Genomic DNA, 14,176 nt, shown 5'->3' with positions numbered 1-14,176 from the left:
ATCTCATATCTGGTCCCACCTCCTCGGTTTTCCCTGCGCGGTCGGGCCCCGCAGCTTTAGTTGTCGGTCCCGCCCCCTAACGCCTAGCTCCGCCCGCCCCTTCTCTCGGAAAGATCCAATCGGTGTGCTTCACCTGCAGCCCCGCCCCGTCCAGCTAGGCTGTGCGGAGTCCCCGACCTTCTCCCTGCCTCAGCCCCGCCCTACCTCCCCCAGGCCAATCAGTTCTGTTCCTCCCTTACCGCGGCCCCGCCCCCTCCCTTCGTCGCCTCCTCCACCCAATCCTGTCTGCCTCTCCCCCTGAGGCCCCGCCCCTCTCGCCCCGCCCCTCTCGCCCCGCCCCCCGTCCAATGCTGAGCTCAGTCTGCGTCTCGTCCTTCCGCGGGCGCCAGGGGGCCAGCAAGCAGCAGCCGGCGCCACCGCTGCAGCCGCCCGAGTCCCCGCCGCCGCTTCCCCCGCCGCCGTCACCGCCGCCGCTGCAGCAGCAGCAGTCTGCGCAGCCCGGCCCCGCCGCGTCCTCGGCGGGCCCCCCGGCACCTCGCGGGCCCGGGGGCCGGCGCGCCGAGCCATGCCCCGGGCTGCCGGCGGCGGCCATGGGGCGGCACGGCGGCGGCGGTGGCGACAGCGGCAAGATCGTGATCAACGTGGGCGGCGTGCGCCATGAGACGTACCGCTCGACGCTGCGCACCCTGCCGGGGACGCGGCTGGCCGGCCTGACGGAGCCCGAGGCGGCGGCGCGCTTCGACTACGATCCCGGCGCTGACGAGTTCTTCTTTGACCGGCACCCGGGAGTCTTCGCCTACGTGCTCAACTACTACCGCACAGGCAAGCTGCACTGTCCGGCCGACGTGTGCGGGCCGCTTTTCGAGGAGGAGCTCGGCTTCTGGGGCATCGACGAGACCGACGTGGAGGCCTGCTGCTGGATGACCTACCGGCAGCACCGCGACGCCGAAGAGGCGCTCGACTCCTTCGAGGCTCCGGACCCAGCGGGCGCAGCCAACGCCGCCAACGCCGCCGGCGCCCACGACGCGGGCCTGGACGACGAGGCGGGTGCGGGCGGCGGCGGCTTGGACGGCGCGGGCGGCGAGCTCAAGCGCCTCTGCTTCCAGGACGCGGGCGGCGGCGCCGGGGGGCCGCCAGGGGGCGCGGGCGGCGCAGGCGGCACGTGGTGGCGCCGCTGGCAGCCCCGCGTGTGGGCGCTCTTCGAGGACCCCTACTCGTCGCGGGCCGCCAGGGTGAGCGCGATCTCGGAGCCCCCAACCCTCCCCCCTTTCCTGGAGATCCCAGCCCCTTAGGAGTGCCCCCATACTAACCCCCAGAATCCCGCGGCCCGTCCCAACCCCTTCCGACCTTCCTGGTCTCTGGGCCTCCCAGGTTCTTCTAGAGAAGCCTCTTTGTCCAACCCCGAGTTTCCCATACTTCTGTGAACACACCCCCTCTCCCTGCCATCCCCAGATCTTCGGAAGACGCTTCCTCAACCTTTAGAATCCCCCAGATCCCTCCAAACCCCACCCGGCTTCCCTAAGCTACCCAGCACGCCTAGAAACTTCTGCCCCGTCTGTGAATTTCCTGGGCTTCTCTGAACAACCTCACTACCTCCTTTCCTGGACTCCTCTGAGACCCTCAGAAGAACTTTCTCCAGCCCTGAGTCTTCTGAGCCCCTGTAAATCCTTTTCACCTCTCTTGGTCACCCCCTCCGACCGCTAGAGAACCCCTCTGCAGCCCTCAGTTTCTTGGACTATCCCCAGACCCTCAGAAGACCTCTCTGCTTCTTCTTCTTCTTCTTCTTTTTTTTTTAAAGATTTTATTTATTTATTTGACAGAGAGAGAGAGATCACAAGTAGGCAGAGCAGCAGGCAGAGACAGAGGGGGAAGCAGGCTCCCTGCTGAGCAGAGAGCCCAATGCGGGGCTTGATCCCAGAACCCTGAGATCTTGACCTGAGTCGAAGGCAGAGGCCCAACCCATTGAGCCACCCAGGTGCCCCAGAAGACCTCCCTTCTTAACCTTCAGTGTCCCAGATTCTGTGAACACTGCCCCTGCCTTTCCCTGCAAGCTGCACCTCCTCTGTAGCCCCCTCTCCAACCCTCAGCCCCTGGGGTTCTCCCTGGTTCTTTCTCCCTATGCCCCTCTCCCTACACCTCCCCTCTCTTCAAGTTTGAGTCTTCTGGCTATTTTTGAACCCCACTTGTGCTCTCAAAGTCTTAGAAGACTCTGCCTCAATCTCAGAGCCTCCTGGACCCCTGTGAGCCCCCAAACCCCTTGCTCTGGCTAGCACACTTTCCCCCTCTCCCCTGCTGCAACACGGAGTCCTGGGGAGCCTTTCCTCCTGGGACCCTATCCAGTCCCCTCTGCGTCTGTGTTCACATATCTTTCTGCATCCTCCACGCCAACTCCCATCCCAAGGACTTTCCCTATAAAGCTCCAGACTTCCCCCAAGCCTTTCACACTCCTCCTCAGTGTCTCCAGAAGAGTCTTGAGCCCCCATAATATGTCTTTCCTCTCCAGAAGCTCCCATATGCCTTCTTCATCCACAGATTCTCCCAGCTTCTTCTCCCTTCCCACTCTATCTCTAGGATCCCCCATCCAGAGCCTCCCAGTCCTTTTCCAAGTCAATCAACTGACTTTTCTCCTACTTTAGTGAACCTCAATCTTTGGGACTCCCTCCCCCACCCCCAGTTATCTGTCCCAAAACTTCCTCTCAAAATAGCTTCCAGTTCTTTCTACTCTGCCTCGGTATCTTTCCACTGGTCCCTTCCCCAGCCCTGCGCACTCCCCCTTTCCCAAGCTCCCGCCGCTCCATCAGCCAAACCCCAGGACTGGGCCCCTCTGCTCCCCTGCCCCAAAAGTGAACCAGAGAGTTCACACTCTAATCTTAACTCCCTTGAAATGCCAGATTTTCCCCAAAGCTCCCTTCATCTTCCCCCCAAAACTTCCTTCAAACGTCTCTAACTTCCTAGGCTAAATAGCTACCCTCCCCCTTTGTTCTCCCTTGAACCTCTTCCTCCTACTAACTTCCTCCCTGTGTTGGAAGAGAAGGGGACAGTTCAAAGTGGGGGGGGATCAGAAAGGAGGGGAAAGAGGAACAACTCCCGGGCCCTCTCCTAGCCTCCAGGGGATCCAAACACCCGGAGGAACCTGTCCGCCCCCTCCCCCCACCGTGCAGTGTCCTGGGCCAGGAAGGACGTGGAGCCGCAGTGCCGCATTCGCGCCAGGGGAGGGAGCGAAAGAGGGGGGGGGGTGTAGCCCAGAGGCACCGCATAAAGTTTGGTCCCAGGAAGCGCTGAGTTGGCGAAATTTGGGGCTGGGTGGGGGGAGGTAGGGAGGAGGAGGTTCGGAAGGGCTTTGGCCCTAAATGCCCCCTCAGGCCTCTGAGTGGTCTCCTCCCCTATGGCTGGGGCGCCCTTCTCTCGTGACCCCATTGAAGGGTGCTGAGGTGAGACTAGGGGTCCGGGACAGTTGCGGGGGAGTGGGAGTTGTCACTCACTTACTACACAAATGGTTTTTGAGTGTCGGCTTGCCAGGTACTTTCCAGCCTACAAGTGAGAGTTTGACAGATAGAGTTGGGAGCAGAGGCCAGTGCAACGTGGAGAGTACAGCCCTACTTCATCCTCCCTCCCCTCCTCGTAATTTTTCTTTTCGTTCTTACAGGGACTCCTTGCCCTCCTGCCCCTTCTGCTTTTGAACCACCTGGGGGCAAGGGATTTAACCAGCCCCAACGCAGTCCAGACTACAGCTGCGCACTGCGGCGGGTGCCCGCCTTTCTTTCCTTGCCCTGGGAGGGAAGGAGTTAAACTCCTGGCCCGCGGCCTCCCGAAGTGAAGCAGCGGCACTACGGCTGCGCCCTGCTTGCTCTGCTCCGGCCCGGAAGGGGTTAAGACCGCTCTCAGCTGCGGCGGCTGCGCACTGCGGCGGGGGAGCTGGCCTCGGTGCTGGCCGCCGCGCGCCCCGCCCCCTGGCCCGGCCGGTCCGCCCCCACTGCGGTGCCGCAGCCTGCGCCGCGCACCCGGCTTGGAGCGGGAGGGGGAGCACGGGGCATGCGCTGTGCGGCGGCCTCTGGCCTCTTAAACCACTGCGGAGAAACGAGGAGGGGGGCGGGGCAGAGAGGGCCAGCGCTGACCCCAGCCCACCCCAAGGTCCAGGGCTGTCTGTGCAGCAGACTCTGGCCCACCTCTCTGCTCTGCACTTCAGATTAAAGTTGAGCCTTCCCAAGCCCAGACCCCGCCCCCCAGCCCTGTGGAGGAAGGGGAGTGGCTGAAGGGGTGTGCAGGCCCCCAGCCCACCCCAAGGTCTGGTCCTGTCTGCAGTCCGAGCCTGGGGCCCTGCTTTTCTCTGCATCCCTGATTAAAACTCAGGTTACCCAGGTCCTCCTTCCTCCTCTACCCAACTGACTAAAGCCCCCCTTTGCCTTAACACCCATCTCCTTCTCCCTGCAAGGCACTAACCCCACTCTTCTCTCTGCATATTTGATAAAGCCCACTGTCATCTCCAGGGGCCAGCTCTGTCCGCTTCCATTTCTAAGATCTTGACCGCACCCCCTTTGCTCCTCAAGGTTTTCTTCAAAATCCACACCATTGCATGCAGGACTCTGGTCCTCCCCATCTTGAAATAACCCATGTGCGCCCCACCTCCTTTTCTGCACTTTTGGCTAAAGCCTCCTCACCTCTATGGCCCTGGCTCCACCATCTCCCCTGACGCTCGGGCCCCTGACCCTCCCTTCCTCTCCACAGCCTGAAACCCCAACCCTCCTTGCTTCTCTCCTTTTCAATTTTTGCAGACTTGACTCTTCACTTCCTTTCCTATTTATGGCCCTAACACCCCTCTATGGTTCCAGCCCTTTGCTGTCCTCTCTAGTTGAGGGTGACACTGAGCTTTCTCCCTTCTTTGGAGCCAGACATTGGGACCAGAGTCCTTAAGCCCTGGCTCCTCTCTGAAGGCCTTGACCTTGTCTCCAACTAACGGATGCCCGCGTACCCTACTAGGAGCGCAGTCTTGCTTACTGAGTTCCAGATCCTGGGCCAAGCACTGTTTCTGGAGCCAGGACTTCTGTATATTCATCTAACATAATCCTCATAATAATCCGGTAACAACAACAACAACAAAAACCCTGAGGTGTAGAAAGCTTAAACTTCTTGCCCAAATTAGGCACAGGAAAGGCTGGATTCAAATCCAGGCTTTTTTAACTGTCAGGTACTCTGTCCCCCCACCCACCTTCCCCCCTTCCCCTTCCCTTGGCTCCAAGCTGAGCTCCAAAGCCTCTGATACACAGAGGGTGAGTAATCTTGGTCTCCCCCCACACCCCACCCCCATCCCTCCCCCCAGCATCCTTGGACCCTGCTGGGAAGTCCTGAGATAGGACACAGAGTGTGGGAAGGTGGTCTGGGACATAGAGCAAAGGACCAGAAATTGCTGCTTCCATGAAAACAGCTGCCCATCTGTTTCCACTGCTGGAGCCCACTCCTATCCCAAGCTGGGGGAAGCTGCCTCCGATCCTTTTCCTCCCCTTTCTCAGGCGTTAGAGGGGACAGCAGGGTGCGGGCTGTGATGGAGATATGGGGTTTCTGAATTTCCCTGGAGTCGGGCTGGGAAAAGCCGCCGGGAGGGTCTTGCGGACTTGGCTGGTTGACCAGATGCCTGGGTCATCTTCTGCCCTCTCTCTCCTGCCCTGCCTCACAGTATGTGGCCTTCGCCTCCCTCTTCTTCATCCTCATCTCCATAACCACCTTCTGCCTGGAGACCCATGAAGGCTTCATCCATATCAGCAACAAGACGGTGACCCAGGCCTCCCCGATCCCCGGGGCTCCACCAGAGAACATCACCAATGTGGAGGTGGAGACGGAGCCCTTCCTGACCTACGTGGAGGGCGTATGCGTGGTCTGGTTCACCTTCGAGTTCCTTATGCGGGTCACCTTCTGCCCGGACAAGGTGGAATTTCTCAAGAGCAGCCTCAACATCATCGACTGCGTGGCCATCTTGCCCTTCTATCTCGAGGTGGGCCTGTCGGGCCTCAGCTCCAAGGCCGCCAAGGACGTGCTGGGCTTCCTGCGGGTCGTCCGCTTCGTGCGCATCCTTCGCATCTTCAAGCTCACGCGCCATTTTGTGGGGCTGCGCGTGCTGGGCCACACGCTCCGCGCCAGCACCAACGAGTTCCTGCTGCTCATCATCTTCCTGGCGCTGGGCGTGCTCATCTTCGCCACCATGATCTACTACGCCGAGCGCATCGGCGCGGACCCCGATGACATCCTGGGCTCCAACCACACCTACTTCAAGAACATCCCCATCGGCTTCTGGTGGGCCGTGGTCACCATGACGACCCTGGGCTACGGAGACATGTACCCCAAGACTTGGTCGGGGATGCTGGTCGGGGCACTGTGTGCCCTGGCCGGGGTGCTCACCATCGCCATGCCCGTGCCCGTCATCGTCAACAACTTTGGCATGTACTACTCGCTGGCCATGGCCAAGCAGAAGCTGCCCAAGAAGAAGAACAAACACATCCCCCGCCCCCCGCAGCCCGGCTCTCCCAACTACTGCAAGCCCGACCCTCCCCCACCGCCCCCGCACCACGCCCACCACGGCAGCGGTGGCATCAGCCCCCCGCCCCCCATCACCCCACCTTCCGTGGGGGTGACTGTGGCTGGGGCCTACCCCCCGGGCCCCCACACGCACCCCGGGCTGCTCAGGGGGGGAGCGGGTGGGCTCGGGATCATGGGGCTGCCTCCTCTGCCAGCCCCTGGGGAGCCTTGCCCACTGGCTCAGGAGGAAGTCATTGAGATCAACCGGGCAGGTGAGAAGGGTGCATGGTGGGGGGGGGCGTGGGGAGGCGGAGAGGTTCGGAGGGGGCGGGAGGTCACTGCTGAGGTTAAGAGAGATGGGGGGGTCACCAGGGAGGAGAGAGGGAAAGGGGAACCGCTATTGCTGAGGTCAGTGAAGAGGCACAGAAACAGATTCTGTGTGAAGGAGACAACTTGGGGAGAGAGACATTGCCGGGGACCTGGGAGGCAGAGTAATGAGCCTCTGGCCAGGGGGACTCAGACACCAGCACAGAGTGGGTCTAATGTGGGAATCACGGGCTGGCCGGAGACCTGGCCGAAGGACAGTTGCAACCTCGGAGTTTTCCAGTGATGACCCTGAGAAAAGAGTCTAAAAGCAGCAGTCAGAAATCAGGCAGTTGTCACTGAGAGCAGGAGAGTGAGGACAGATGGAGGGAGGGGTGGGGGTAGGGTCAGTGGCAGAGAGTTCAGGTTCTAATACAACAGTGAGGCCAAGAGAGGAGACAAGGCTTAAAAACCCAGAAGATAGAGGCCAAGAAGATAGGCCCAGAGGGCAGACCGGCCACGTGATGGTGACTCGGGACCTAGGGCCTGGCTCAGGCTGTGCCAAGAGCGAGAGCAGCCCGAGAGGGGTCTGAGAGACAGAGGCTGCCGAGATAAAGAGGGGAAGTGAAGGAGATGAGCTAGAAGAGAGTTGACTGGGTGTTGCTCACCCCCCACCTCCTCAGAGAGTCTGTGTCTCTGAGGCGATGATTGGGGGCAGTCTGGAGCTGGTGGCCCCCACCCCCGTGACTTAAGTAGGTCAAGAAAGGGAGCTGGGCCGCCTGGCCCTCATCCTGCTCCCTCAGCCGCTGACCCAGTTTCACACCAATTAAAAATAGCTTAAGTCAGAGCCTGGGGGACCCCCACCTCTCCCCTCCCTCCTCTGTCACCTTCCCAACCCTTCCCCACTGTGCCCTTTCCAGCACCCAACACCGTCCCTAAGCCACTCCCTCTCTGTCCTCTAGATCTCCCAGCCAGTCCTCCAAACCCATCCCAACCCGGGCACCCTACCAATCCAGCGCTGCATCCCAGTCCTACTTAGTTCACTTCAACCAACTGCCCCCCACCCGGCACCCTATCCCAGCCTCCTTCCCAGCACCCACTTAACTTCCCAACCACCCTCCCAATGCCCAGCTCCCCACCCCAGTCCTGCCCTTCCCAGCACCTGATACCTGGCCCGACCGCCACTTCTACCACTCAGCACCCTCCATCCGCACCCACCCCTCACTGCCCTTCCCTCTCCCTGTTGTCCTTCCCAGCATTTAAGACCCTCCCCCAATGACCGGCTCCCTGAACCCACCAGCACGCACCCTGACACCCTGCTTCCAACTATGCACCCCTCCTGTCCCCTCCTTGAGACACCGTGCCCCTCAATCACCTACTTCTGGCACCCAACATTCTCCAACACCCTCCTTGCTAATCTCCCTTCTACCTTGAGTTCCCACACCTCACTCTGTCCTCTGTGTCTCTGTCTGACCCCCCCGGTGCAGATCCCCGCCCCAATGGGGACCCCGCCGCAGCTGCACTTGCCCATGAGGACTGCCCAGCCATCGACCAGCCCGCCATGTCCCCGGAAGACAAGAGCCCCATCACCCCTGGGAGCCGAGGCCGCTATAGCCGGGACCGAGCCTGCTTCCTCCTCACCGACTATGCCCCTTCCCCTGATGGCTCCATCCGGAAAGGTGAGGTGCCCTCCACTGGCCCCGGGACCCTCCCTCTCTTTCTCTCCCTCCCTCAGGGGAGGGGGGAGAGGGAGATGGGGGAGGAGGTGCTGGACTTCCCTTCCCCCATCCCCTGGCCCCAAATTCCCTTCCTCCCAGACCCCTCCCACCCCCAAATTTCCTCACCACTGACCCTTCACCTGTCTTTATTCCATCTCCATCTCCCCCACCCCCACCCCCGGACCCTCTGGCCTCTTCCCCCACCCCCAGCCATCGGTGCTCCCCCACTGCCCCCCCCAGACTGGCGTAAGCCAGGCCCCCCAAGCTTCTTGCCCGACCTCAACGCCAACGCTGCAGCCTGGATATCCCCCTAGTGGACGAATCCCCTCCCCCCGGGGTAAGTAGCCCCCACCCTTGGATCCCCACCTCCCTCCTGACTAACCCCTCTGAAAACATGTGGCCCCCACTGACCGAGACTCCCATCTCCTCACTGAACGGCTCCATCCAATTAACCTGCAGCCACGACTCCCGACCCCATACCCACCTGCCCAGGACTTGCCCTGCCCCTCACTCACCCACCAGAACTAACCCAGCCCTCCCCACTGCGTGCCTGACCTCCCTCCCCTGCCCATCAGGACTGAGCCCCAGCCTCACCCCTGTCCTCATCTCTCCCCTTGCCTCCCCCCTGGGTGTTTTTTAAATTCAGTGAAGAAAGCAGGGTGCATACCCAGCACACTTCTGGGTGCAAGCCGGGGTGAGGGGGACTCAGTTGCTCACGCAGCGGCTTGTGAACAGGCCGGCATGCACAGAGTACCTGTCTGTACCCGCACATCCCTGGCCCGCTGCTAAGGCGCAGGGAGGCAGCAGGGAAGACCATCCCCCCCGCCCCGGGGGAGCTCCCAGTTTGATGGGAGCGGCAGACACCGACCTAGAAAGTCCCTGTTTGAGGTGATCTCTGAAAGTGGAGGTAGCGCAGGGACGCACAGTGTGCGGAACACTCGGAACTCTCCAGGGTAGGAGGGAGGTGACGGGGAAGGTCTCCCGGAGGAACTGATGTCTGGAGTTAGCCTGACCTCAAGCAAAGAAATGATCCCATTAGACGGTGGTGACCAGAGGGACCAGCACAAGCAAAGCTGAGGAGACCGGGGACTGGCAGGTGGACAGGCAGGAAAGGCGGGCTGGACTGAAAGGCCAGGACCTTGGTGAGGGCCCCCGGGAAGGCAGGTCAGCTCTTGGGCTGTGTGTGGACCGACTAGAGGTCAGGAGGCTGGGATGAAGGTCCAGGGGGAGGATGCTGCCTGGACCCAGCTCAGGGCTGTGCACTGGGATGGAGAGGAAGGGACAAGGTAGAGGGAGTCAGGGATGGGGAAGGGGCGGGAGGGACGGGCCTGGAGACTGGCGGTGGGCAGATGAGGGGGAGAGAGTGGCGAGGTAGTCGAGGAATCTTTCAGCAAACACAGTCCGGCATTTATTTTCTGCCAGGAAGCGAACACACATTCTGTAGTCTTCGGAGCCACCCTAGCTTAAGGCACGGGGCTTGCTTCCTCCATCCCCACATCCGTTCCTTCACGGAGCAGCTCATTACCGAGGGCACAGCTCCAGGTGCTGGAGATTTGGCAGCGCGCAGAGCCAGAATCCGCCATCACAGAGCGAACATGCTAGAGCACAGATTGGCACGCTTCAGCCCAGGGGCCAAGTCTGCCAGCAGGCTGTTTTGTAAATAGAGTGGAAGAGCTGCCACGGAGAACGTGTGGCCCACAGAGCTGAAAATATTTAGGAGTTGGCCCTTTGCAGGAAACGTTTGCCACCCCCTGATCCGGGGAGCAGAAAGTCAAATGAGCGAACAAGGTGATTACTCTGGCCACTTCGGACGGGGTTGGGGGCGGGGGGGGGTGTCTGCAAAGGGCTCTTTGAGGAGGTGAGACCGAAACCTGAACAGTGAAAGGGGCCCGCCGGTCAGAAGGCACAGCAAGTGCAAAAGTCCAGGGGTACTGAGATGGGGCGAGCTTGGTTTGTCAAAGGAAAAGCAAGGAGGGGTGTGTGGCTGGAAGTGAGTAGCCGAAGGGAACAAGGGTGCCAGCCAGAGTATGGGGGGCAGGGGTAGGAAGGGTCGTGACAGGTTTTGGTGAGAGGCTGGATTTGGTCTTCAAAGTGACGGGGAAGCTGCCCGAAGGCGCTTGGTTGCAACAGTCTGTGGAAACTTCTTTAGAAATACAGAGATAATAGCCCAGAGAATTCCCACTTACAGCCTATGAAGATGCTGTCGTGGGACTTGGGGAGTCTCCAGGGACAGCCTTGTCTCAAGCCCCTTGTTTCACAGACGTTCAGGGGGTCCTTGAGCGACCCCCCCACCCAGAGCAGACAGCGATGAGAACCCAGGCTTCCAGGCTCCTCATCCAGGAGGGACTGTGGCTCCTCTCGTTCCATCCCTCCACCTCCCCCAACTCATTCTCCATTTTCATCTCATTATCCCCCCCTTCCCTGCTCCGGCCTCACCCTTCCCCCTGCTTGCACCCAGTCCCGGACCACCCTTTGTTCCCCACCCCCAGGTCTAGATGGGCCCCAGAGAACTGAGGGGCTGAGGGAGTGGGGAGGATTTGGGAATGGGAGGGAGGGTGCAGTGGGGCGGGCGGGTGGAGGTCTCCGCTGCTCTTGCCTCTGATGCCAAAATCCATTCATTGAACTCAAATAGTGGCTGGAGCTGATGGGGCTGACTGAGCCGGTCTGCCCCGGAGTCCTGGGTCCCTCCCCACTCCTGCACTTCCAGGCTCCTCCCTTCCTCTCTGCCCTCCCTGGGTGACCCCGCCACTACTGTCCCCCCACTCCTCCCGAGACCCTTCCCCCTGGCTCGCCCCTTGCCCACCCCATGACCCTTTCCTTCTCCTCTTCTCATACCAACCACCCGAGTCCAACTCCTGACACCTGTTCCCCTCTTTTCCCTATCCCTACCCCGACCTCCCTCCCTGGGTCCTCCTCCCCACCCACCCCCTCCTCCCTGGGTCCTCCTCCCCACCCACCCCCTCCTCCTCCCCACCCACCCCCTCCTCCCCAGCCACCCCGGAAGCTCCTTCCATATTTGATGTCTCTGGCCGCCCCCATTTCACTGCTCCCCTCCCCCGGAAAACACCAGAGAGGAGGAAGAGATTCCGGCGTTTCTCCGTCCCCCCAACAGTGAGGCTGTGTTGGGGGGTTCCCCCTGACCACCCTCCCCCCGCCGTGACTCTGTGTATTTCTGTCCCCAGCTCTTGTCACCGCCTGAGACCTCGCGAGACCCTCGGTCCCCCCCTGCCCCTTCCCCCCAGGTTAGCAATTGGGAATGGCTGGGAGGGGGTGTCCCCAAGATACTGGGCTTCCAACCCCGGCCCCCCAGGCCCCTTCCCCTCTGGTCAAGATGCCCTCATCCAGACAGACCTCTTGGCATCGCCTAGAGAAGTACTGGAACTTTCCCCAGACACTGGCAGAACTCAGATCTTCCCCAAGCTTTCAAGAAACCACACACATACTCCCCCAGTCTTAGACCCCTTTGGCTCTCAAGACACTGTGAGAACCTTCCCATCAGAAGGTTTCCACCTCAAGACTTCATGACCCTTTAAAGATACCCCATTACAACCTGCAGGTGAGCCTTGGCCCACTCAGACTGCTCTCCAGCACCCCCCCCCCCAGGCACTGCCTGCTTTTGCTCCTTTCCGCCCCCCCACAGCCCCATCACCTGCCTTTCCCCCTTTCCCCACAACTAGGTCAGCCCCCACCGAGCCCTCCCACCGCTGCTCCCCCTACATGCATTCCACCAAGCGCCTTCCCCATGCCCGGCTGCCCACCATCTGCCTTGCTGCCCCCCACCTTTATGCCTCAGATAAGGGGGCCAACGGGGGAGGGGGAGGGGAGGTGGGGGGCGGGCTGTGGTGGGGTTGGGGTGAGGGAGGCTCGGTGGGCGTCACCCTGCCTCCTAACCCTGAGTCTCTCCCCCCTCCCCATGTCTGAACCTTTCTCCTTGATGCTGACTGACTGTCCAATTTGTTCACCTCTCTCTCTCTCCGTCTCCTTGGTCCGCCTCTGTCCCTCTCTGCCTCTGCCACCTGTCTTGTTATGTCTTGGTGTCTGTCTCTGTCTCTCATCCCCTCTGTCTCCCTCACCGTCTGTCTCTATCCCTGACCCTCTGCTTCACCTTTTTCTGTCTCTTGACTTTTCCTGTCTCTGGCTCTCTGTCTCCGTGTCTCTCTTTCTTTCTCCATCTCCCTTCCCTCCTGGTCGTTTCTCCCCTGCTTCCCTGTCTCGGGGTCTCTCTGTCTGTTGGACCCTTCCCCTGCACCCCCATCTCCATGCTTCCTCCCGTGTTTCCGACCCCTCCCCCCCAGGTTACGAGAAATCCCGCAGCCTGAGCAGCATCGCGGGCCTGAGCGGGGTGTCCCTGCGCCTCGCGCCCCTTGCCACTCCCCCGGGCTCCCCCAGGGCCGCCCGCCGCGCTCCCCCAACCCTGCCCTCCATCCTCTAGCGCTCCCCTCCCCCCCGTGGGGGGACTCGGGGGTGACAGGGAAGAAGGTCAAAGGAGCTGGGGGTGGGGGGTGGGGGAAAGGGTTTTTTTTTTAAAAATCAAAAAGTCATTAATAATATGCAACTGAGACGACGACGCCAGCAGACACCCCCGGACCCCTCACCCCCACCTGGGCCCCCAGGATGGAGGGGGAGGAGCCAAAGTCCACCCCCCCAATTCTCTACCCCCCCCAATAAAACCTTCTCAGGTCTCCATGAGCCATAGGACATCCCGCTCCCATAAACTCCTGTAAATACGTCCAAATTATGCCAATTACATTTTGGGGCGCCTCTCCCCTACTCTGCATGCCTCCCTCAACCTGGACAATCCCCCCCTCCAACCCAACCTCAGCAATAAGCCACCAGGGGCTGCATGCCGCGGGGCCGAGGGAAGGGGCATTCTGGGAAGGGGGCGGGGACCTCAAGGGGACCGAGCTGGCGTTTAAGCCGCAGGAGGGTTTCCTGGCCTCCTGCCCTTCACCCCAGGAGGGCAACCCATCACATTGCTGTGATATATATACATATATATATATTAGCAACAATGTGGGGGAAGGAGTAACAGTCACTCGAGCCCCCAAAATGAGCTGAGCTCAGATGGTAGAAGCAGAGGTGTGGGGCGTGTGCTGTGGACAGCTGCTCCCTCAGCCTTTAGGAGGACCCCTGGTGAATGTGATCCTGTCATCTCTCCCCAATTCTCCCTCCCCATCCCAACCCTCCCCCAAGGGATCTGCTCGCCTCTATTCTTGCTGCATGGACTCAGAACTCCCATCTCAGAATTTCTGGGATGATCTGGCCCTAGCACACAAAATTCCCCAATACCCCCTTCAAATTCCCAGGACATGAGACCTGTACCCAGAATTCCTGAGACCAACCCTGGCACCCCGCATCCCCTAAACCCCCACAGGGTCCTGGGACTTAAACTCTGCATACAGATGCTGCCCCCCCACCCAAGCCCCACCCCACCCATTGCCTGGACTGCATCCCAGCACCTCGAACCTCAGCTCACTTTCAGCCTTTGGGATGCTCCAAATCCTTCCCACACTTGGACATTTCTTGGACACCCCCAAATCCTCAGGCCTCCCCCCCACCCAGATATCCCCAAATCTCTGACATCCGACATCCACCTCAGGTTCTCCTGATGCTAGAATTTCCAAGATAGGCTCAACCTGTCTGCAATT

The 14,176-nt window shown here is 60.7% G+C and overlaps 1 protein-coding gene across 3 annotated transcripts; it reads left to right on the top strand.

Moving 5' to 3' along the window:
* Window positions 1-347: 347 nt before the first annotated feature.
* KCNC3 (potassium voltage-gated channel subfamily C member 3) lies at window positions 348-12,993 on the top strand (the record flags this gene model as incomplete). 3 transcript variants are annotated; one of them, XR_013968262.1, is made up of 6 exons in its annotated part: window positions 348-1,232; window positions 5,672-6,779; window positions 8,298-8,489; window positions 8,739-8,865; window positions 11,711-11,770; window positions 12,824-12,947. XR_013968262.1 is itself a non-coding variant. In XM_080827814.1 (5 exons), 4 exons carry the CDS (start codon window positions 348-350, stop codon window positions 11,725-11,727), a joined length of 2,202 nt encoding a protein of 733 aa, XP_080683940.1. In that variant the 3' UTR covers window positions 11,728-11,770; window positions 12,824-12,947. The 3 variants fall into 3 exon arrangements, 2 of the variants coding, with proteins under 2 accessions (XP_080683940.1, XP_080683941.1); XM_080827814.1 differs by lacking the exon at window positions 8,739-8,865; XM_080827815.1 differs by lacking the exons at window positions 8,739-8,865; window positions 11,711-11,770 and having other exon boundaries at window positions 12,824-12,993.
* Window positions 12,994-14,176: the final 1,183 nt, after the last annotated feature.

The sequence above is a fragment of the Martes martes genome, assembly GCF_963455335.1.
Source record: "Martes martes genome assembly, chromosome: 17".
NCBI classification, from domain to species: domain Eukaryota; kingdom Metazoa; phylum Chordata; class Mammalia; order Carnivora; family Mustelidae; genus Martes; species Martes martes.
Note: the sequence above shows the minus strand (reverse complement) of the source record. Positions and strands in the feature narration are given on the sequence as shown.